Source organism: Lasioglossum baleicum, chromosome 1 (assembly GCF_051020765.1).
Source record: "Lasioglossum baleicum chromosome 1, iyLasBale1, whole genome shotgun sequence".
Taxonomy (NCBI): domain Eukaryota; kingdom Metazoa; phylum Arthropoda; class Insecta; order Hymenoptera; family Halictidae; genus Lasioglossum; species Lasioglossum baleicum.
The window spans coordinates 12,854,619-12,879,843 of record NC_134929.1 but is presented as its reverse complement, the minus strand read 5'-3'; the positions used below and the strand labels follow the sequence as shown (position 1 = coordinate 12,879,843).

The window sequence follows — 25,225 nt, the reverse complement described above, 5'->3', positions numbered from 1 at the left end:
GTAAACAGCTCGAGAAAAAGCATGGCTGCCGGTGTGCGTCGAGGGCGGTGATCGCGATGAAAAGCACGGAAACGTTGTCGCGGGTGTGAAAATACGCGAGAGAGCCTCCCCGCCGCGGAACACAACGGAACCGGTAATCGATTAAACGAACCTGACAAGAGACCAACTATAGCACACCCACCGCGGACCTAAAGCCGACCAGCCTCGCGGTTCTAGAACGCGTAATCACTCTATAACCCGGTTTAGTCCGTCGAGCCGTACGCGAGCATCCGGCGAACCAGTTTCGAGGAATCTGAATCATCGATACGTCGCGTCGTCTTATGAACCTCAGGAGATTGTACTGTTCTTGTTCAGCCCAAATTTTAACGACTTGCTCTCGAGGTGGCTAGTCTGACTTCTAAATGTGACCTAACAAGCCTAGATTCCATATACTCTAAAAAGATCTATCTACATATCTAGTTCAGTATATCAACGATAGAAGATAGTCTTCTGCTACTGCTTAGCATCGAGTACCCTGGTAGGCGTGGTGTCTCACCCCCACCCCATCTCCCCAAAACTATCGTAATGCTTCACACAGCAATCTTGAACCCTTGTAGATCCTGAATTCTACATCCTCCAACAATTTATCTTCAAATATCCTACCTCTCTTCCCGTGGATAGTTCCGAGTGGCGAGACTCGTCGCTCCCGATTCCAACGGAGCCAGGGCATTGCTCCACAGGGCAATCCTCCTCAGGGGCTAGCCCGAGGTTTCCAGGAACGCGTCTAGAGAATCCGAGCCGAGTCCCGGAAGGTTAATTTCGACAGATAAATCCCGTCCCCGGTTCTTCCGAATCCTATGGAGTCCGCGGCGCACTACGTCGCCCGAATTCTCCATTAAAATCCACTCGCTCCTTTCTCCCCCACCCCACGCGAGGCGGCGTGTGTATTTGTTATTTCCCGGCTGGAAAAATCCTGCTGAGCTGCGGAGTATTTCCTTCGCAGTCCGAGAACAGGGTGGGGAACGGAGGAAAAGGGGAAATAGCGAGCCGAGCGTTTCCTCCAACGTTCCTTTTCCACGGGGGTGGGCGAGCGAACTGCGAGGAGACGGGGATGGAAACGAAAGAGTGGGAAAGAGAGACACCCTGAGACGTAGAGAGGAAGCGGGACAGCCGGAGACAGAGAGAAAGAGGGACAGAGCCGTAGACAGAGAGAAAGAGATCAGCAACTGGCTGGTGGGAACGGATAGTGAGCGAGAGAGAGGAAGAGAGAAAGAGGCGACAGGGGGTAGACCGACGTTCCTGGGGGTGGAGGCGCAGGAGGCAACGTGGCGTATTGATCGAGTGGCTCTCGCGTCGACCACCGTCGCTTTCGAGCCACCCTGTATAGGTGAGCGTCTGCGTCCGTGTTTCTAGACGAGGATGAGAGCGTGTGCGCTATGCCATGCCGGCAAGCACCGGCGACCAATTGTTTATGCGTTCGTCGTGGACACAGGCCGGCTCAAAAAACAATCCCGATGGCTAGCGAAAACGCGAAAAATTCCAGGGCTTCACGATATCCCCTACAATGTTATTCGGAGGCGACTGTTTATGCTTACTTCCTGGACAGGGGTTGGTTCAAAAAACGATCCTGATGGCTACCAGCAAAGTTCGAAAGGACCCCACACCCCAAGATCTCTTCTACCAACTGTTTATGCTTTCTTCGTGAACATAGAGCGATTCAAAAAACAACCCTCATAGTTGAGTCCACCGGGAAAATTAGTTGTCCGAAGGCGACTGTTTATGATTATTTCGTAGACATAGACTGGTTCAAAAAAGAACCCTGATGGCTGCTTTCACCAGGAAAGTTTGAAGAGAGACACCGGGATATTTCCCGCATCGTCATTCAAAAGCAAATTGTTCATGTGTATCATTATGGAGAGAGGCTGATCCAAACAATCTTGACGACTATCTTCACCAGGAAAACGCGAAGGGACATCTGCAGCTCTGTCGTTTGAAAGACGCGCCGCGCCGGGTGAGTTACGCTTGTTCTCCAATGAAACATTCGAACCCTTTACCGCTCGGTATATTTCCGCGCGACGTTCATGGCCTGTGGCTCGACCTGCCGTTTCAGCTCGCGCGTGGGCGTCCGTAACGGCGCGCACAGGAAATCTATTCCCGCCGATGTTTGTACACGTGAGATACTGTTGCCCGAGACCGGAGGAGACGTCGTGCGAGTTTCTTTTTCTCTGTTCCGTTCAGAGAGAAAGAGATAGAATAGCCAGCCTCACCGAAAGTTCGCCGGCTCGTACAAGAAAAGTCCATCAGCTTTATTTCGGGCGCAATCGACCGGCTCTCGGAGACCGACTACTCGCAATCCCCCGACGAACCATCGATCGCCACCGGCTCGTCATCAACTCCTGGATCAGCCTGTACGATCCTCCTTCCCGTGCAAAACGGACATGGCACGCACACACATACTCGCGAACACACATATTTGCGAATGTGTACGGCGAACGGATCGCGTGGGGAGGACAAGAGGCAATGGTCAGAAAATAACTCAGTCGGCCTGTTCCCATGTGCAACGGAGACCGCTGTCTGTCTGTCTCGATGTCCGTTTGCATGGCTGTGTATGTATATGCGTCGCTGGACGTGGGCGCGCTGAAAACACCGTGATCTATGCTAGGTGCAGCCCACGAATAACGCGGTGACACTAGCCATGCAAACTCTCCGTGCACTCACATCGACGCGCTGCATTTCTACTTTCTACACGAAAAATCTCAAGCTGAAAATCCGACGAGTCGAAAGATCATTTTGCGATGCTTCGTGTGTGGAGCAATTAAGAGAGCCCCTAAAAAATCGAAAGTTTTTACAGAATCTGGACAACCCAAAATTGGGAAAGTTGAAAGATAATTTTCCAATAGTTACTGCGTGTGCGGGGGAATTATTGGAGCCGTAAAAAGTCGAAAGTTCTCGCAAAATCGGAAGAGTCGAAATTTTTCGATGGTTGCTTTGTGAAAGAATTATGGAAGCTATCAACCCTCTCGTAAAGAGGTCGATCCTCTTGGATTAATATCCAGCAAATTTGGAAAATCGAACATTTCTGCGTCCTTTCCGCAAGGCAAGGCGACACACGGGGACTCTTCCGCGTTTCATTTTCATGCGGGTGGCTCCCACGGGCATCGTAAACGCACGCCTCGCGTCGGTGCATCACCATCGGAAAAACTACACCCCCGCGTTCAGTTCACGTCTCGCTCGCGCGATTCGGTTTCCCGGTTAACGAGACGAACCCTCTGGTGACGAGACGACGAACAGGAGAAGCTTGACGGATGGAGTCAGGTTCGAAATGTGTTTCGAAATCCGAGTCAATTAGCGAGCTTCATTTTACGGGTCTGTTCAAAAGCAATCGAGTTCCAATAAATGCACTTCAGTAAATTTTATACAAGGTGTTTTCAAATTCTGGAATCATCTGGAGGTTTCAAGAACGTGCTGAATTCGATGAAAGAAGTAACTGGTCTAAATTCCCACAAGTTTTCGCAAATTGGGAAATAAATTCACGAGTACACTCAAAAGGGTTAAGAATTTGTTGATCATAACTGAACTGCGGATCTTCGTGGAAAATAAAAATGTTCTGCATTTATTGTGGGGGAAACAGGAATAAAACAAAAAATGATTTCATTCCTTAATGCTTTTGTTACATTACAAACAACAGTACAATATTCTAAATTTTCTGATCTGTTACTGTTTTATATCTCACCCAACCAATCTCTTCATAAATGCGTAAAGATCAAAATAATGCCAGTAATGCGTAAAGTACAAAATCAGAATAATAAATTTCAGAATACTTATCCTTATGGAACGATACTAAAAATCAACGTGATCACGGAACATGGAAGACGCGAACCATCGTCTTGCGTCATCAACGCTTGCAAAACAACAGGCGCCAGTTGACGTATCCCGGCCGCAATGTGTTAACAAGCATAAGGGAGGCTTTATAGTACTTCTGGATGGTTTGTGTCCAATCAGTCAAGGTTCGAATCAACTAGCGAGGTGGTCTGTAGCATTGCCGGTGAAAATTCCGCCTCGAGGGACAATCTCGTTACCAGGTCCGTGTCTATAAACAATCCCACGGTTCTCGGAGCTCTCATCTCTACCGAACGGTAGAAATAACCGAGCTATCGATCGATCAATTATTCGGACAGGAAGAATCGGACGGCGGAATCGGTCGCGTAGCTTTCGTCGGAGATGGCGAGACGAATGGACTTTCGGCAAGAGAGGGTAATCCGTCCCTGAGAAACGGTGGACCGACGCTACTGTCGACCCACCCCCGCCAGCAGTCTAGAGGGTGGCCGAGGCGCGTTCGATATCAAATCGTCGAAAAACCATCCTGGAAATATCGAGGATTTGCTCCCGCTGCGAAATACTACTACGTATCCCTGAACACCTAACATTCTGCTAATTTTTTAATCGCTGCCACCAGGCTATCAGCTTCGTTAACTATTATAATATACACTACCGCTCATAAGTGTTTAGGCACTCCTCTTTCATGATAACTTTTTTAACATTGTACTATACGATTTGAACTTTTTTGGGAAGCGAGAGCAATTAGTTTACCACAGGATGTGAAATGAAATTTTTTCAAATATTGCAATTGATCGGAATTGTAGGAAAAATACTAAAAGTTGCATTTTACAACTTTTTACTGTGGGCCTATACTGAAAATTCAAAAAGTACGTTTTGTAGATCTGTGTCAATTAAACATATTCTGAAAATTTCGTCATAATCGGTCGACGTTGCAATGAGAAAAGAAGAAAATGAAACGTTTAAAGATGGTGAAGATTGCAATTTTTCACGATTTTCGGCCTATAACTGCAATAAATCTAAGGATTCCTACATCTTTTAATGTCTGTCGTTTTTTCCCGTATCAACCGATTTCGATGAAGCTTCCACAGTGCATATAATTGACACAGATCTACAAAATGTACTTTTTAAATTTTCAATATAGGACCACATAAAAAAAAGTTGAAAATGCAACTTTTAGTATTTTTTCTACAATTCCGATCTATTGTAATTTTTGAAAAAATTTCTATTCACATCCTGTAGTAAACTAATTGCTCTAGCTTCCCAAAAAAGTTCAAACGTATAGTACAATATTAAAAAGGTTATCATGAGAGAGGAGTGCCTAAACACTTATGAGCGGTAGTGTACTTTTCGAATGGAAAGTGCATAGAGTTTTCTATCTGCAGCGTGGACGTTCGATTTTTCACAGACTGCTTTATCGCGTACAGAGTAGTGCAACCTAAGCAATAATGAACAGCTATCGGACACGAATAAACTGAACTGCAGAAATTGTGTGAGAGAGATATTTGCTGTAGCGGAAGAGCTGACTGGTGAACAACTGCTGTGAGTGGCGAAATTTCGTAAATATCGATTGGAACGACATTTTGCTCTGAAATATTTTGAATCTTGTTTCAGTAAGCTAGTTTTATACATTCTCTCAATTCATTCGGAACGTTAGAATGCACGATTTTTAAATTTTAAGCGAGCTCAACATTCGCCAAACTGCTCGTCACAAGGCAATCCCAAACGTCAGGAAGATCATCGCGAAATTCTTCCGTAGATTTTAATCAGGAGCGTATTCTTGATTTTAAATAATAGTTTCCCCTTCACAATACGTGCAGCAGTACACCCTAAATGATTCAGAAAGGTATAACGCACAGCTCTCCTAACAAAAATTGTTAAAGATCACCAGTTTCGGTTAGACGGAGCGACCATCTTCATCCCCGACGATTCCGAGCTGATTAGAGAGATCGCGGAATTAAAAATTCGCTCAGTACGCGCACGTAGACGCGAGCAGAAGCATCGCACGTAAACGGAACAGTGTTTCGCAGCTGCGGGGAGACATTTTTCTCCGGGCATCGGTGTGTATGCATTATGCATGTCGGCGGGATGCCGCAGACTCTTTACGCGGTGAGAATTTGGAATCCTTCGCCGCTGAAATTCTTCTGTGCGAGAAGAGGTCCCCCAGAGGCCCTTTGGGACCAGCTGCCCTCTTTCTCTACCTCAATTTTTCTGGGGTCTTGTTCAATTTACAAAAATTTATTTGGAGATCTATATACGATTTCGTTGGTCAAAGACACTCCCTCAACTATCATAACTCGCAGAAAATTTCTGGGATCTTGTTAAATTCACAAAAAATTGAAATTCCATTTTTCCATTTACGATTTCGTTGATCAGAGATCGTTTTGGGGTAAGAGGGGAAGCTGAATCGTCAGCGTGGAGTTTAGTCAGGGCCGCGGCACGAGCCCGAGGTGCCCCGCGCACTCGAAACGTCATATTCGAGCACGGTCGCCGTTTCTGTACCAGACACACGGGACCTGTTGCTGTCGAGTTTACGGTGTTTTTACGAGCGACGTTACAGCCACCCCTGAGTACGGGGGCTGAACACACCCTCCCCGCAGAAACGATATCCCTCTTCTCATTGCCAGCACCTATGCGAGCCGGCTAGCACGAGAAAAAGAGAGGGACACAAAACCCGAAACGTCCTATCCGCTCGTTTATGTCTGTCGTTTACGTCTCTCTCTCTCTCTCTCTCTCGCATTTTCTCTGTTTCCCTCATAGGTTGGTACGCATAATAATGATTCCGATGATCGTTCGCCGATGGAAAACCGACGCTCGTCGCGTGCCGTCTTGTTAACGGCCCAGAGCTCGTTTCAACGAAAACCACAGAAACTTTTGCTTTACGAGTCGATCGATGCATAAGGTGCTCGACTACGCCGTGCTGTTGCATTTTAGGGGCTGATTCTGCTAGGTGAAATAACGCGACGATCTAGAGTCGCGTTACCGTCTTATCGGCTCTGTTTTATTCATACGAATCGTTAGTTTCTTTCGGCCTATCGAGGAGACAAGCTTGTGCAGTCGAATTGAGTCATTTTAGTCTCCGATCCTTTACAATTTGTTTCGAGTGTACATAAAGATATGGAATGTGGGAAAGATTAGGAAACACACACAATTTTTCCTCCTTAGCGTCACGTTCCTATCCCCACTAGACTCTGGATTTCATGCGTTCATGAAAAGAAAGATTAAAAGAAATTAAGATCAACTTAGAGATCTCAATTGACGAGGAAAGCTTTTATTGTGCATAGAAGTCCGCAGTCTAATCTTCAGCGTCATCTTCGATTAGCACCATGTGACCAAGTGAACCAGGCGAACGTGTTAATAAATTAGCAAATACGTCAACCCGGCACACGATCATTTTACGAATGTTTTTGCAAAATATGCAACGCGTTACTCGAAGCTCGCGCGAATCACTCGCAACCAGACCTTCACAATTCAGCACGTGGTGCAGGATAGAAACGCGATTTTGGGTCAGTTATGGAAAGAGGAGGATCTGCCGAGCAGTTAGGCCAGCAGATGAACTACTCGCGCAAAGTTGTGCGATCGTGGGGCTGTTTCGTGGAGATCAGGGTTGCGGGGGTGGCTTGCGAGCGGCATGGATCGACGGGGCGAAGAATTTCGGCGGAGCCGAGTCGACTGGGTCTCTCGGAACATCGAAGAAAGAAGAGAGAGAGAGAGAAAGAGAGAGAGAGAGAGAGAGAGAGAGAGAGAGAGAGAGAGAGAGAGAGAGAGAGAGAGGAGTCTGACTTCCGGCGAGACAGCGCCGCGTATATGAAGGAGGGTCGGTGGAAACAAGTTTAGCGAGAGTCGAGAAAGTTTCTGGCCGTCGCCGGCGCTGGCTACGAAACTTTCCAACTACCGAGTTTTGTCTCGCGCAATTAGAAGTTCCCTGTATTATTCATAGCTAACGTTGCGCTCCCCTCGAGCTCCTTTCCCGAGCTCTCCGGCTTCTTCTAGCTGTTCCTCGGATCTCTCTTTCTCTCTCTTTCTCTCTATCTTTCGCTTTGGGTCCTTGTAGATTCCTTCGACGCTGGATATGCCGGCTGCTGCTTCTTCGTAACGTGCAAAACTCAAAGACCACCAGCAGCACAGAAAGTGAGAGAGAGAGAGAGAGAGAGGCGCGAGTCGCGCACGGTTCATGAATTTTAATGAAATCTCGAGACGGAGAAGCTCCTCCGTGTTTCGCCTTGTCGTCTCTCTTCCCTCCCTCTCTCTTCATCCCCTTTCTTCTTCATCTTTTTGCCCGGTATTCCCGCGTACACACCGCCTGCTGTTCCCGGTCCTCTCTCTGATCTATGCTGTTTACGTGACGCTCGATATTCCCCGCGAAATCGCATTCGTAAATAATCGCAGCCGCGAGAATAAGCCGACAGACGCTCTCAAGAACCTTGCGAACTACCCCCGAGGCCGGAATGATGCGGGAACTGTCGATCGATGCGGCTGATTGGGTTCGGTTTGTGGTACAATGTATAGCTTCGGAAATGACTGCTCTATGTTGGTTTGCGAGACCTGGAATACTGCGTTTGTTTAGCTTTCGCTCCATTTTCAATAAACTGAGGGAACGATGTAGCGAGGCTATGGAATTCAAATGTTCGAAAGAAGTTGCTCGCGAAGAATTAATTGGTCTGCTCCAAGTTGTGGATGTTCGTGCGAACATGGATTTTTTAAAAGAATAATTAGGAACTGTTTGTAAAGGAGGTCTTCTTATTTTTTTGTGAAATACTGTAAAAATCCCTGTAAACCAAGATCAAAGAATCCAAGGCTATCTAGATGGAATATTCGAGTTGTAGGAGCTGCTGCTCACCGCTGCAAGCAATTGCGGCGTGTCGGTGTAATCGTCAGGTGCAAACTATCGCAGTTGGTCGATCCCCGGTCGACGAGACCAGAACGAAAACGCGGGGTTGGGAAGACAGGAATCCTGGCGGAACCGTTCGATCCATTAATAATAGAGCAAGGTGTCGTGCCGGGTACGACCCCGGAATACCTGTCCGTTGGCTATACAGGCGGCTCGCGAATAATTCGCCCGGCGATAAAACGATTCCGCTACACACCGTGTCGTTCCGATGATGACGGACGTGGCGATGCTCCGCTCAAGGACGAGCCGTCACTCTCTTGTCATCTTCTACACGGACGGAATTGAAATAGAATTAAATGAAACGATAACGGTTGCGCCGGCATGAACGGCACGTAATGACGGACGTGTACGACCGGCGCGCGTTGCATAGCGTTTGAACGGCGTCGCATAGCATTCGCCTTGCTCTCCCAGGGAGCATGGTATAAGAGGTCGTCGCGTGTCTTGCGGTTTCCTACGCGAAGACAAGACACCGCCATACTTATTTCATGCCGACGAGCAGCCCGGTTATTCTGATCCCCGAGGGTGTCGTGCCATTCACTCGTCACCACGAATCGAACGTCACAGCGAGCAAATGCTACGATCCTTTGTGCAATTTCTAGAATCGCTTCTGATTTGCTAGCCTTCAGGTTCCGTAAACCTAAGTGCTCTTGCTTCGGCACGGGATCCGGGAAGAATAGGATTTGTCGAATCTTCGGGAACGCTCTTTGTTGGAGAAACGTCAATCAGACGTCAAAGAAGAAGTCGTTAATCCTGTCAGTTCGGTATCGACGATAGAAACTACTTATTTTGCTCTTAGTCTGAGTGGAGTGGGCGTGGCCTCCTCCAGGTAGGCGCGGCCTCAGTGCTCCGGCCTAGAACGAAGCCGTAACTCATGTTTGCATAGACGAAAGTTTGCACTATGAAAGAGGATGTTTCCTTTCCTATCGACTTGCAACAATTAAGTCGAAATTTGAAGACACGTTCATTGTTTAAATAGTTTGTTAAATGCAACCTGTTTCCTCTATGAAAGCTTAAAACTGTTTAGCAGAGGAAAGTTATGAACTTCCCAACGATTTTAAACGACAATCTGCATAAGATTAACCTAGATTAAGGGATTGCGGGAGTCACACATGCATGACACAATGAGTATTCACCAAATACGATCTTACTAAAATTGTATACACAGTTCTACCAAGTCTCGCTCCACTTCTGCAAGACCATGCTTTTCAATGCGAAAATACAAGATTCGAAACCGGTGGTTTGAGCGATGCCGGTGGCCCCGCTGTTAATTGATCGAATTCTATGAAAACTGGGATCGGTGTCCGACATTTCCGGACAGTGAATAGGGACCGAAGTCGTCGGACGACGACAGGTGAAGAGAATCCGCGAGCAAGAGTCCAAGAAGTCGCCGTCGACGAATCGAAGAAAAAGAGGAGCGCGTAGTTAGATTCCACCGGGGACGAAAAGGGCCTAACGATCCACGGTACGAGCTTCTCCTCGCCCCATGCAATCTCCATAGAATTACCATACGATTAAGAGAATACCGGCCCCCGGTGTACGTACACCGTGAAGAGAGGCGGACGATGCCGGCCCTCGAGAGTCTTCCAATTAGCCCGAAGAAAGATCGTTTCTTCTCTCCGGCCTGTATAGATCGTGGCCAAAGTTACCGACGCGCATTCGTTCGAAATGCAGTTCTACCTGGGCGGAAAGTAAAAAATCAACTATTTCGAAAGATGATGTTTCTACGCCGCGGACGATCATTTTAATCTATTCGCTGCAGAAACAATTTCTTTTCAATTAGAGACTAAATTGAGTAAATTCTATCATCGTGTTTAATTTTCGCACAACTATTCCAATGGGCACATCTTTCTGCTCTTTTATTATTTCAGACATTAGACAATTAACACTAGATCTACCACCGCCGGTCAAATGACCGGTTTCTGGTTTTTTATGTTACATTTATTGAAAAATGATTCTATCCAAGCACATATTATCACAGAAAATCTATATAAATTCTATGATGTCATTTTTATAAGGCAACTCATGTCAGCCATTTTTACAGCTCGGTAGGTTTAGTGATAATAAAGCATTGTCTGGTATGGAAATCTTATTCACAGTTTTATAAATAGTATTAAGTGAGCTGCGTTTTTAACGTTGCTCTTGCTGTAGGTTTGTTCTTTTCAAGAAATTCGGAAAGCTGTTTTAGCGCGACATTCTACACACGTTATCTTTGAAAAATATGTAAAAAAGTTCGATTTTTTTCGTCGTGATGCCTCTTAAACCACAGCGCATCGTGATACAGAGCATAAGATCTCGAATATACGCGCGGCCAGATAATCTGGATAAACGGAAGCACAGGTTCCCGTAAAAAACACGAACATGCCGACAACATGGCCGTATTTCGTCGCGAGGAGGCGACGAGCTTGGCTCGCAGCTTCGCTGTTGGATATTATTCTAGATTTATAAGTATCGCTATACTTAACACTTCGTTTCCAAGACAAGCTAACTCTGAACTTTGCCACAATCAATTCTATGAATCATTGAACCGGAACTGGAGATTGATGGTTGGAATTCTAATGTCTCTGTTTAACGATTTCCAAGAACCTTATATGTACAGAGTGGTTCAAAATCTAAACATATTGTATTTCAGACCTAGAAAGTGATCCAATTTACTCCTTTACATTACTTTACCTTAGTTCAAAATTGAAATATTCAATCATTTATCGAATACAAACTAATTTACCAATGAAGAAAATATTTTGCGAAGCGGTATAGCAATTGTAGTGGCTTCTCAGAGTCGCCAGGGGTTAAGTCGCATTTTGGAGTTTGCTCCAACTGAGGAACAAGTTGCAAGAGAAGAATCGCAGCCAGATGAACTTTGGTCAAAAGATTGTAGACGACAAACGCAGATTTCTAAGGCTACAGATCAGTCGGCCAACCATGTAGTCACTCAATATTGAAAACGTCAAGTGTTTTTTCTAATAGTACGACTTCCGTGTGGAAAGTTATTCAGAATAAAACTGTGTCTTCCGAGAACATTGGACCGCCTTTTTCGCGTTGCGCGATGCAACCGGCCACGATATCGGCGAAGGAATCGTCGAACAGAGCGGAGGACATTTTATCTGGTTTCCTTGATATGGGTCGCAAAGCCTTGACTGGATTAATTATCGTCGACAAAAAATGCCGGAGTTCGGTGGACACGCGTGTGTGGCCCTAGAACTCTGTCGAAGTACATACATATAACTCCGCGGACGCAGGCGCGTGTAGACCACGTGAGTGCACGTACACACACGTGCGCAACACCGGCCTCTTCGGCACTCTACGGCACTCTACTCTTTTCCGCCTCTCCCTCCTCCTTTCTCTCTGTCTTTCGGTTTACGAGCTTATTTTACTGGATTTTTATGATATAACGTACCCGCACCTAGCTCCAGCCCCGAAGTTTATAGGTTTGCGAGATTTTATCGTGGCGTAACGTATGGTTTGTTAAATCGACCCTCCCTCTCCCCGTGCCGTACATGTACGCACATGTATTCTACATACATACACACACGACGCATCGAGTCAACCACTCGCCGATCCACTTACGCTGCTCGCGCGAACACGCACGATGAATCCAGCAAAGGGGCCACCGACTCCTCTCTCGCACCGAGGTAGATATTTATCGCGAGCTGTACGACGACCCAGCCAGCGGATCCAGTGTTTATTTTTTCTGCGCCAGCTTTCGTACCTCTGCCACATGCCAGCGCTCCGAAATCCACGCTGGGTCCTCGCGATTCCACGCTGAGGGATCTCGAACGCGCCTCGGAGCTTAGGACTACAATTATTTCAGAGAAACTAACTTCGTAGTTGGTAGCTCACTGATACCTGTTGTTGCCCTTGTGCTATGCTTTCTTTCTAAACTAGGATAATAAGTCGGGACAGTACAGGGGTAGACTCGTTTCTAGGATTACAAGGATGCGGGCTGCGCTTTCTCATTTCTTGATAATGTGAAGATGTGGTTTTTCAGTAGTCAAAAGTGATAGATAAAAGATCAATCTAGGCCGCGATCGCCCTCAAAAGTCCTATTTTTACGTTTATAAGGCGTAATTTTCATTATTCGGCAGCATGTAGCTGTCGCAGCTTTATGAACATAACTACATGTAGGGTTTGTCGGTTTTTAAAAGTAAATTATGCAATTCGAAAACCAGCTTTTTCAGTAAAAGTAAAAATTCGAAAACCGGTTTACTAAAAAACCGATCGGTTTTTGTATAATACCCTACATGCTTCCGAACAATGCAAATTTCGCTGCCGAATAATGCAAATTACGCCTCCTAAACGTAAAAATAGGACTTTGAGTGCGATTGCGGTCTGGAGAGTAATCTTTCATCTAACACTTTTGACTACTGAAAACTCCCACATTCGCATTATCGAGAAATGAGAAAGCGTATCCCACACCCTTGCAATCCTGGAAACGAGAGTCTAGCCCCTTAAGAGAAACCCTCGGGTCCGTGATGTTTCTAAGACCGTGTAGTTCTATTTACTACGCCGTACATAGAAAGCGACCGAGGCAGCTACAACTTCTTGACCCGTCGCGGGGTATGCCCCGCAGTGGAGGGGATATACGTTCTTCTTAGATCGTATAGTTCCCGTTTTCTTCTACAGTTCGGAAATGTAAACTTCTTAAGTGAGGCTAGAACAAACTCCCAGATGATCGAATTCATTGTTACACACGAGTTTCACCCATTTCATACATAGAAGCGATCATGAATCTTAATGAATATTTTTATTCGTCACCCTACACTATGCAAAACATGCTCGAGACGAATTGAAAGGAACATAGATCAATAAGTGCAATACACTGTCTCGTTATGTACTTGCCAGTCATTGAAGGCTTCGAAGTTCTAAGGAACTTGGATAAACGCTTCGGAGCAGGTCACTCGATTGCAATTCAGAGGATCAAGAGCGTAAAAATGGGGATCGATACCGATCGAAGATGCAAAGGGCGAACAAGGGAGATCCTTTTGCGGGGGCGATGACCAGAACGGCGACTTCCGGTCAGTAACTCCGTGCAATTAAAGCGACTTAAGTGCAATTCCGTTAACGGGACAGCAGTGTAACTGTCGTGTACGACTTGACAGCACAATGCCTGCTCGGTCTCTCGGACTTGCTTTTGTTCGCCGTATCATTACTCTGCTCTGTACATAAGGCGGTCTTCTTCCTTGCATTTCCAGTTAGGTGTACACACCATCGTCCACCATACCGTCGCTGATCGTTTCAAGAATAGTTTAACGAAAGCCTGGTCCTCTCCAGAAATATCGGGGCTGCCATGAGTAGCAGCGTATTTTTGGAGCACAATTTCCGACGGCTTCGACACACTTCTCTCATACGACCGAGAACCTGATGATTAAATCCTTTGGATAACGATTGCAATTTAATTCTTGTTGGTATAATGTGCTTACAGTTCTTTAATGTACGGAGAGTGAACTAAACTAGACTCTAGCATGATTTCTAGTCAAATAAACGTGCCTAATAAACGTAATAGACAGCGGATTTTTATGCAAAATGAAAGTGGCCCTAATCAATTCTGGGAGACAGAAATCCAAGAAAAATTTCTCTCCTCTTTTAATAATGTTAGTAACTGAAAAATAACAGATGTTCACTGATTTGTGTTTCGCCTACCCATTTTAGCTATAAATGCAGTCTACAAATAAGATTCGAAGTTATCCAACATTGAATCTGAAGGATTTCCCCAGATCATTTATTCATGATGTCAAGGATCAAATTTTATACTTGATACTCGTTTAACGTGTGATATGCATTACGAATAATTTGCTTATCGTCTGTCTTGAAATGTTTCCATATGTTAAAAGCAGAGGCTCGTTTATTGCCTCATGCATTAATAATATGTAACTTTACATTAGCCCTACTGCCTGCAGAGAATGTAAAAGGATATACAGGGTGTCTCAGCTGAAGGAGGCCACCTAAATATCTCCTTTATTTTGAATGGCACAAAAAATATTTATGGCATAATTTAAACGGTATCGAAGGAGGAATATTTTTCAGTTTTTTCAAGGTCATCTTTATTCTTCATCGGGAAAATTAATTTTTTTTTATTCCATTTTGTAACGGCTGAAAAAATACATTTGAATATGCTCAAGTAATTACCTTCAGGTGACCTCGAGTACCAAAAGATGTGATAAAATTGAGGATAATATTAGAATTACATTTGAACCAGACAAAAAAATTGATCTATGATATTCCTCCTTCGATACCATTTAAATTATGCCATAAATATTTTTTGTGCCATTCAAAATAAAGGAGATATTTAGGTGGCCCCCTTCAGCTGAGACACCCTGTATAGTCGAAGTAGTCGAGACTGATTTCTCAATAGGTCGAATCAAGCGTGTTTAAGAATTTGACACGAGAGTGATCGTTCTTTCGGACGATTAATGAATTTCGATCAGTGAATGAAAAGGAAACTGGAACGTGTAAGAACAATGGTCGATCGAAGGGTTAACGAGAACAGTGTCTGTATCTTATCGGCGTTGCAAACATTACCGAAACATTATTGCTCGATAGTGCCGGCGAGCTTTTATCTGCGCCTATAAATATACAAGCATAGTTGCGGCGCGGATATCGAAGCCGCGTTTACGTAGCTGCGAATGCCGGCGTCGCGGTCGCGATTGCATTATGCATATTGCTTTACAAAGTAACATTTTCTAAGTTCGACACGAGCTACCGTCGACTCGCTCGAAGTTCCCCCGTTTCCGCCTTCAACCGTGTCCCATCTCGCGTGCATACACACGGACACTATTTCAGAACTCGAAACGCGGCGGAAGGTTTTTCGAGGCCGCAAAAATTACTGCGAAAATTGGCGAGCGCGAGCGAAAGCTCTTGCGACGATTGCACGCACCGCACGGATAAGCTGGACAGAATCCGTCTCTATTAATTGTACATTATCAATTGCAAATAGAACGGTTTTTTACGGTTGCTTGTTTAATGTTAAATGTTATAATCATCTTTTGACGATGTAAATTTTCGGATATTTCCGCGAGGTATCTTCATGTTGTACCTTCTGTAATCAACTTTAAAATATTTTTGGCGTCAGCATGCATATCTAGTACATTTTCTACGAAATCTGCGTCACCAATGTCGTCACTCGACATTGTAATGGAAGGGGTTGTTGGATGACTAAGATATTTTTGACAGTGAACCTCGACTGGTCACTACCCTTTGTCACACAAAAATCAGCGCTATAACACATCATTGTAGTCATCTACACTCTTTCTCTCCCTTTAAGGGATTGATATTTAAATTCACGAAAAAGACCGAAACTAGCATTATAGAAAAAACCTCAGAACAGCTAAGACCATATGTATATCGAATTCCTGTCTATCACAAATTGTTAGACTTTCGACGAGTTACACTTTGTTACGCACTTCTTTTACTTTGTGACCAGAGTTAGGATTGAGGAGTTTTATTAATAAACTAGTGTTTCATTTGTCATAAACCTACAACGGTTATTAATCCCTCATCCGGAATACGACAGGGTTAACACTCGAGATGCGAAGAAAACTGACTATCGCTTCAAGAGATTGGAACTTGACCATTATTTGTTGAACAACCGAAGTTAGATACGAGTGCATTTTCCGGTCTACCTCGATCGAGTTTTAGCTTACGAAGAGAACTGTTCCGTGACACAAAAATTTTCGAATTAATTCCACCGATTTTATAGAAATTGTGCAGTGGTGCGCGCCGGTGCACAGTGCGCTCGGTGCAACCTTAAAAAACTTTTCGTAATAAATCAGCGCACAATACGACAGGCTGGAATCGGACAAATCTCGTTAGTCGGGTTGAAGAAGTTTCTGTCTCGAGAGAGAAACAGACAGAGAGGAAGAGAGAGGGAGAGATAAAGAGAGAGCAGAAAGGCCGGTTCACCTTGGTTGCTGGAACCCATCTGCATGCGGGGACCGCGGATGAAGAAGAGGGAGAAGAAAACGAACAGAAAAACGAACGAGAAGCACTCGAGAGGTCGAACAGGAAGGGTAGGGGAACGAAGAGCCCGAAGAAGAAGAAGAAGAAAAGAAAATCGAAGCTAGGGGAACGACATTCCAACTGGGGTCGGGATGAGAAGCGTCATCTCCTGGAAAACCGACGCTACACCTTTGCAAACGATACACGACCCACGCCGAATCCTGCAGCCGGAACGAGCGAATTTCATTGTTCTGCTACAATTAACACCGGTTGTGTTCGTGCACCGTGCGTAGGAAACGTCTGGCGCCACCAGATCGTGGTAAATGGGGGTGAAAAATGCCGTTGATCGGTCTGCGCTCATTAAAATGGCGATCTGAACACTTCGCCAGTAAACTGTGGAACTATTTACTACATCTACAATACTGATACTCTAAGAGCTTTCAAATATCTTTGCTATTTCAAATTATCTATTTTTGTCGTAAATGCGTAAAATCGGCATTCTACTAATCACTGTAGAATTGTCGAAACAATGAGAGATTCAGGATCCAGACTCCACACAAAATTCACATATAAACTGGTTAGAAACGATCGAGAAATAAAATCGCTGAGGTATCAGTGCGTGTATCGCTTATTTCGGTGCGTGTTTCGATAGCGTTGGCTACGAGCGCATAAACTGGCAGCCAGGTAATCAGATATCGCGAGCAGAGCAACATTTTAATCTCGGCTCACGGTGCAAGTTCGGTAAATCATATCGCTGGTAGCTACAGCATCGAGAACGCGCGTGAAATCGCGATGCATCGGACGCGCGTTGCACCGAGAGAGTAACGTTGGAACTGCATCGAGTAAATTACGTTAGTAATTCATTCTTCGGTCGGCCCTGTACCGGTGTGTCTCGTTGACGAAGAAGCAGAGCGCGGTTCGCTGATGCGAGGCTCGGATAATTGCGATCGATCGGACCGCGTGTTCGTTAATTAGCATCGCGCGAACAAAATCGTGAACGTTCGACCGTGCAAAACTATGCCCCCGGGAGAAATTGATCGGAGAGCCATTCTGTAAAAGGGAACAGAGAGATTTGACGAATTTCCGCGATTTTTTTCGTTTACCGCAGCAGGAAAAGCATCGCCGAGTTTGAGATCGCCGCAGCGTAGCGTGTATCGCGTGCGGAATCGCGTGAGACAAACAAATACACGGATCGTTGCGCAAGCCTTAATTAAAGTGAGCGCCGTCCAATTAACGTGCAACGTACGGTTTACTCGGAGGAGAACGTTGCCGGTGCTCGTCATGGAAACTGTAATAGTGGACCGCTAATTATTTCTTAAACTATCGATGCGATGTATGTATCCCCAATGGGCGGCGATTTTCTAAAATCGATTTTGTAGATTGGCTCGTTTGCGAATAATTGTCCAGGTGGATTTCAATTCCAGTATTCCTTACGGGGCTGTGGAAATTTGTACTCGACGAATTAATTATCTAAGATTCAGATATCAAGCACTGAATGTGACTGATTTACAAAATAGTTTGTATAAAAATTACTGATGTTATAAAAATGATTGATACTGTTAAAAACGCGCAGAATATTTGGCCCCTGTTGTTTCATTTTGACTAAAGCTTGTCTTCTACATCTTTCGCTAGCTCATCAGAGGGGCACACAACCAATGCAATAAATGCATTTATTAATGCCCCGTGAACGAATCTTCACAACCTCGACGATCATAAATCAAAAAATTTGTCTGTTTGTGGTCTCAGCGTTGAAAACAATAAATAATCGCAAATGCTGAGTGAGAAGTAAAAATTCGCAGACAACCCAGCGACAAAGGAGAGGATTCGTTGCATCTCGGGTGGACGAACGAGGATGAGAATAAGCGAGAAAAAGGTGTGTGCGGTTGCGAGCCACGTAGACGGCGACATCGTTCCAAAAAACGGACGATCCACCGATGTTTTATGGTTCGGATGTTCCGCATCGCGGGAAAAGCAATTGAAACGAATCAGAGATTACGCGCGCGGGCCAGCAAAAAGGGCGCGTCCAACCGAAAGGTTTTCACGAAAAACACTTACGGCAACGTAGACGGTGGCAGCAACGCAAAATCGCTGTTGGACCACTGCCAAATCGAGTATGGATTTTTAATTGCTACGCCGAAACGCGACCGCGACGAGACGTCGTTTTCGATAGCGCCTAGGATGGTAACATGGCCTAGGGGGCAACACGGTGCCCGGTTTAATTGAATGACGATAAATCGAGAGAGAGAGACACAGAGAGAGAGAGAGAAAGAGAGAGGAAGAGAGAGAGGAAGAGAGAGAGGAAAGAGAGAGAATACACAGCCGGAAAAGCGTCGAGGACGAGCAGCCCAATCGACTCGCGTTTCGGAACTCGCGCGCGTTACACGCGTTGACAAACGATAAATAAAGTCGACCACGATTCGGACGACCGGCCAGCCCGGCAATCGATACTGCTCTTTGCTTCGTTAGCGAATCACCGGTCGCTGCTCCGCGAATTAACCGTATCGAATGCGAACAGGCCCCGGCGCGAAACCGTCTCACAAACCATCGAACCCGCAGTAAATCAATTTTTTGGAAAACGGCCTGATACTATCGATGTCCTCTAAATCCAACTGATTTGAAGAAGGCAAATTTAACCCCGTCCCTCATTTTTCTTAGTTCGTACACTTCCCGTTTTCTTAGATCGAATACTTACAGTATTTGCCATGAGAAACCTTCTAGACTATTATAGAATTTATTCCTGTTTGGAGCTTTCTTAAAACAACTTACTCAATCTATCAGATGAACATGAATAATATTCCGAATAATAGCAGATAAATAAGTCGAAAAAATAAAAACATCACAAGAATTTAAAGATACTGTTACATTATTTACAACCTATTAAACATATTCAGAAAGAAAATTTATTTCCATTCCACTCCGGGTCGTTGCAATGCGAGCAGAAAATGTATATTTTGCATAACTATCAGCTGTTTAGTAATAAGATTTTAAAAATTCGTCAGAGAGAGACGGTATCGTATACGGATGTGGTGCCTGTAGGGTTATTAATTTTTGAAAACGGGAAAGTTCGTGACGCTAAATCAACGCGAATGACAAGTTCGAAGAGTTTTTTCTCGTCGAAAGGAGCAACGCGTTGCCCACCTATCGAGACAGGAATATTTTTAGGAGGACGCAGTATGTGGCATAGCAACGATTATACCACCGCTGCGAGCCACTATCCGAACAGAGGATCTCCCGGCGATGGAGGAGAGGGAAAAACGGATTAGGGGTTGGTCGAAAAAGACGGGTTCGAGAAATCCCGCGGATTTCGGGGCTCGTCCCTGTCCCTCCCTCTCTCTCTAACGCTCTTGTCCCTTCTCATTTCTTTCACGCCGCTCTCTACCCATCGGGATCCTCTCTCGTGGGTCCCATGGGAAATCGGTCTAAACGGGATTGTCCGAAACAGGTTCTCGAAGATCACCACGGCGTATCGGAGAGTAGCCGGCATCGGTGACCGTGACAAATCGTCGTCGCCTCGAGGTTATCGATCACAATGCGAGATATTCAAATGAATGAGGAAAAGAACGCCAAACAGTCCATTAAAAACGGATCCACCGCGGCTGATAGCCGAGTTATCAGCTGATCGAAAGCTTTCCCGTATCTCGAAACGCGAATATTGTCTTGCCAACGGCCGCGAAAGAACATGCTAACCGATATCATATCCACGATGACCGTGAATTTTGTGCATTTGTTAAGCGAACCTTGGACTATGACATGTTGTAAAAATTATTTATCATTACCGCATATTTTTGCACGTTGTGTATAAGCTTTCTGAAAGTTGCTAAATTTAGACATTGGCCAGAGTGACCAGAGATGATGATCTCTATGCAAGATTAACCCTTTGCACTCGAAGCTACTATGATTCGTATACGAGTATTTTAAGAGTATAGATTGGTGTCTCAACCATGAGAGATCACCTTTTCAACTAAACTGGAGACCTTTAAGTAAGAACATGCTATGAAGCAAATGTAGGGAGCACAAAACAAGTAGAAATTAGATTCTCCCGGAGTCAATTGTATCTTACGTATTCATTTTAATTGCAGCTGCATAAAATCCATAGGACAAACTTAACAGCTCCAGCCAGTAGAGATTGCGCTACCGCTTCAAGCTAGGAGCAAGTTACTGGCAATGATTGGCGTAAAATCCCCAGAAGCTTCGCCTCGAGTCATGGTTTACTCACTTTCGGTGGGTTGCAAGATGTAATCAAATCGTAACAACGGCAGTGCAAGCTGCAAGGTTTACAGGCAGCGAATAGAATGACGTGTAAGAAAAAAATCTGTCGAATGGGGAGAAATCTGACTCGGGACGGCCCTGATCCGAAGTTATCCGAGCCGCGGTAGAGAGAGAGAGAGTGAGAGAGAGAGGGGGGGGTCCGATTATATTAAATGGTTGGTAAAACGGTCTGCTTAACATAGCGTTTATCTGCTCCTCTTGGTTTTAGTACTTTTTCACTGCCTCGTCAGCTATTGCCCATAAACTCTACTACAAGCGTGGCCCTCTCCTCCGCTCTCTTCATCCCCGTTCGCTCTCGGTCTCCGTTACCCTATACACATTTTTCTCGGTACACTCTCGTCTCTGACCTAACGCGAGAAGCGCACATGTATGCGTCTGCCATCACACGGCCATGTGTCCACCTCGACGACGAACGAGCGTCGGTGTATACTTAGCAACGGGACTCATAAAGAATATAGAACCATTAAAACGAGTCATCCTCTTGAGCGCGCTCATCACACTTCGACGCCTTTTTTGTTTACGTAAATCTTCCACCTCCTCCACCGAGTCCTCGTCCTCCTATACTCTCCACCGCCGTTCGCGCGCACTCTCTGTTTTCATCTTCGCCACCATGAAGAGAGTCAGGACCGACTCTCGCTTTTCTTTCACGAGTGCCGATTAAGCCAGGGGCCCATTCAATCGCCGAGCATTACGCGAAGTGTTGCGCCCGCAAAGAATTCGTTCGCGTTATCCGACGATCAAACCCACTACGGATCTAAAAACGCCGAGATCCAGTTTTCAACCTCGTTGGAAACCCGCGAAATTGTGATGGTAGATTCTTGCATCCACGAACTGTGAGTTTTGGTAGATCAGTTTTAGTTTTCCTATCAGTTGCCAGAATCTTTTTCGACAGCTTTGCAAATAGGAGACTGTTGTGGAATAATCATGTTGAATCTGTTTAAGGAGTAGCATCCGCTGTTTGTTCTCTAGTAAAAGATCAAGCGATTCACAGAAACTTTCTACTCACAACAAAAAACGTACAATCGACAACAGTACAAATTGTTTGTATGAATTTCTGTTTCTGAGGTTTGCAGTCGAGGGTAAGCTGCCTCCCCCTTTCGAACAGAAGTCAAACGGAAGCCGCGGCTGCGTTTAAAGGGTAGACCAATTTTTTCGGGTCGTGTGCATAGGGAAAGGAGAGCATTGGTACAGCGACAATGGGAGCCGGTTTGCTGCGCCCTTTCGAATTTTTATCGAATGGACATATACAACGGACGCTGTTCGTGGAATGTCGTCGACGTCGAACCCTCGACCAGCACAATACCACCCTCGTCGCGAGAAAGGAGACTGGCCGATGGCGAGACGGTAGGGAGGGAAAGGGGAGCGAGGCAGAGAAAGAGAGAGAATGAGACACAGAGGATATAGAGAGGAAGAGAGAAAGCTGTGTGTAGGATATACACATATACTTATGGCGGAACGACGTGAAAGAGGGTGGCTTAGCATGAGGGGCGTGGTGGCCCCACCACCCCCATCAAGCGACCAGGCAGAAACTACTTTTGGGGTAGCCGACCCACACACCTCCTTCTCTCCGCCTCAGCCCCCCGGTTTGCTCCCAGTGTCTGTTCGAACCAAGCCGAGTAGAAGCCAGCCAGAGCTAGCGAGCTAGGCTATCAAGAGAAAGAGAGACACAGCCTGAGCCAAGCCACCCCTCGCACCCGAAAAATAATTGCGCGTTTCGTGGTCTCTTGATCCGCGCGTAAAAGTAATCCAAACATCGCATAAAAATTATGTTTACGAGTTTCGAATGGGCGCAGGGGTCGACCCTGCGCCGCCACGCTCGGGGAATGTATCAACAGCCTCCTGGTATCTCTCTCTCTCTTTCATCCCTCTCTCGGCTAGATAGGGATCTCTTGTTCTAGGAATTTCTCGGATTGTTTAGAACGACTCCTAGAGGCGGTCGGTGCACAAGAGTTTACGAGGTGATCGTCCGTACACTTTTATGGAGTGTGCTCCCTCCTCTTATCTCGTCAGCGTCTATTTAATCGGTAGCTGGTTATCGTCGCGTTTCGGCGACGATGACTGGCCGATACGACAGATTATCGCAAATAACAGATCAATGCCGAATGATTTCCAGTATTTTTTATCGCGTTCCGAATCTTGATCTTGTTTGGCAAGTGCGGCGCAATGAACTTGACGCTTTACCCACCATTAACCTGCTAAGAAGCTTCTTAATCAATATGCTAAGTGTGGGTGATGTTCAATCAATCTTCTCTTGAGCAATGACTCCACAGCAAATTCTTTGGTTGTAGTATTCAATGTAACTTCCTCGTTTGCGAATAAAATTGCTCTGTCTCTCTTAAAAAAAAATTGTATTAACCCTTTGCACTGTGAGACGCCACTCAACATTGTAATATGATTAGTCCATAAAACAATTTTGATATTGTTAAATTTGCCTGTGTATTAATTTGTCATTGGAATTTGTACGATGTAGAAGAATTCAAGAAGTAATGTCTATGATAAGTCAATTAACACTACAATTCTGAATACAATGTTTAAATTACTTCGATTTTGGAGAATGATTGTTCCGTAGTTAACATGTTCGAGATTGCAACACAAAGTTTTCCGAGACGTTTGAGATATGTTGCTCTCGGCGCAGGCAGTTTCCAGCGTTAAGAAGGTAGACAGGCAAAGTGTTAAGAAATTGTTGCGCGAGCAGTTGGCGAGATAAACCGCAGATTTTCAGCGGACCGACGTATCTTAATTTATGGGAGGCGCAGCCGGTGGTAAATATTGAAGTACAATTAGTGACGCACAGTCGCATGAGCGGCCCGAGCAAAGGAAGGCGCTGGGTGCCGATGCGAAGCAGCACTCACCTGTTTTCTCCTTGATCTCGCACAGGACCGAGAACAGGGCCGGCTTCATTCGATGGCAGTTCAGCGTGTGTTTCCTGCGAGCGCAACAGAAACAGAAACGTTCGGCGTTTAAATAACGAAACATCGGGTACATCCGAAAATAACGTTGATCGTGTTTGCGCGCGTGAGACGCGTCAACGTTTTGGCACACGTTGAACAATCATGGACCAATAACGCGAAGATAAACGCGGCCTTATCGCCGCGCTTGTTCACAAGAAGCTGCTCGTTACAGCTTGTCATTACCAACACACGCGTATACGGGTGCTACCGTCACTTAACGGCACAACCGGTGATAGAAAATATTAAGAAGACCTCGTAAAAACAATGTCCGGCGTTAGACCTGCAAGGTAACAAAGTCGCGAGCGGGCGCGAACACGATCAACGTAATCCGTTCACATCGCAATTTTCTCGGTACATGTACTAACAAACGTGACATCAGAACGATCCATAATGCCACCGCGATTCGTCTAATGCAAATATTTTTCGCGAAACTGTGCGTCGGAACGCGTGAAAATGAAATCAACGCGCAGTCGTTACAAACGTTGCGAATGCGTTGGTTAATCATACTAGAACTGCCGAGTAGTTGGCCGATTATTACGCGGTAATTAACCATTACGTTTTGTAATTAACCCTTAAGCTATCTTGAATTGACATGTTACACGCCGCGCGGAAATAATGTCCTAGTTCTTTGATATTGATGTTCAATCAAAAAGATCTTGGAAAGAATGGTTCACTAATATGTAGATAATACTATCACTGATTGTTTGAATTTTAGGTAACGTCTTATTTATTGAAAATAAATCTGAAACACCCTCATAGTCATAACAATTGTCCAGAGCCCGCTCGTATCAGCTCGTGTGTGTAGTGCAGGAGTTTGGTGGACAGCTATTATGACTATGAAAACATTTCAAGTGTCTTCTTCCGAAGAGTAGACCATAGCAGGTTCCTTTGGATAAACTATTAATATAACATGATACATTAACATCGGGCTCGTTGCTAAATACAAAACTTTGATGAGTGGCTGTAGCCGTCTATGGAGTGACTATAAATAGTAAGTAAAGGGTAACATAGCTACAAAAACAAGACTGAAAACTTGATTATAACTTGATATATAATAGGTTAAAAACCATTACAGATAATTCTGTTACATACCATAACGACCAAAGTCGTGGACGAATGCAAAATTTTGACGGGTGTCTATAGTCGCCATTGGTACACTGAGGAAGTGCAACGTTGAGCGACTATAATCGGTAAGGAAAGGGTTAATTTTCTAAAAAAACGATGACGGAAAATCAAGTTAACGATCTACGCGAGTTTTCAGGAGAATGAGTTCAATTTAATAAGCGACCGCGAGGGAAAATTGTTCGAAATTGGTTGTTCGAGCCGCGGCTACTCCGGCAGTTCTGGCGTTAAAAATGGCGGCTGA

The 25,225-nt window shown here is 45.2% G+C and overlaps 1 protein-coding gene across 6 annotated transcripts in view; it reads right to left on the bottom strand.

The window, feature by feature from the left end:
- Positions 1 to 25,225, bottom strand: part of Exd (PBX homeobox extradenticle) — a 68,383-nt gene that overhangs the window by 41,122 nt on the left and 2,036 nt on the right. For 5 of the 6 annotated variants that reach the window (XM_076430816.1, XM_076430796.1, XM_076430826.1 and 2 more), the window contains exon 2: positions 23,761 to 23,834. In XM_076430816.1, coding sequence (XP_076286931.1) covers positions 23,761 to 23,834 — 74 coding nt within the window. Of the gene's footprint in view, positions 1 to 642; positions 23,728 to 23,760; positions 23,835 to 25,225 lie in introns of those variants that run through there. The other variant, XM_076430846.1, reaches the window with a different exon arrangement.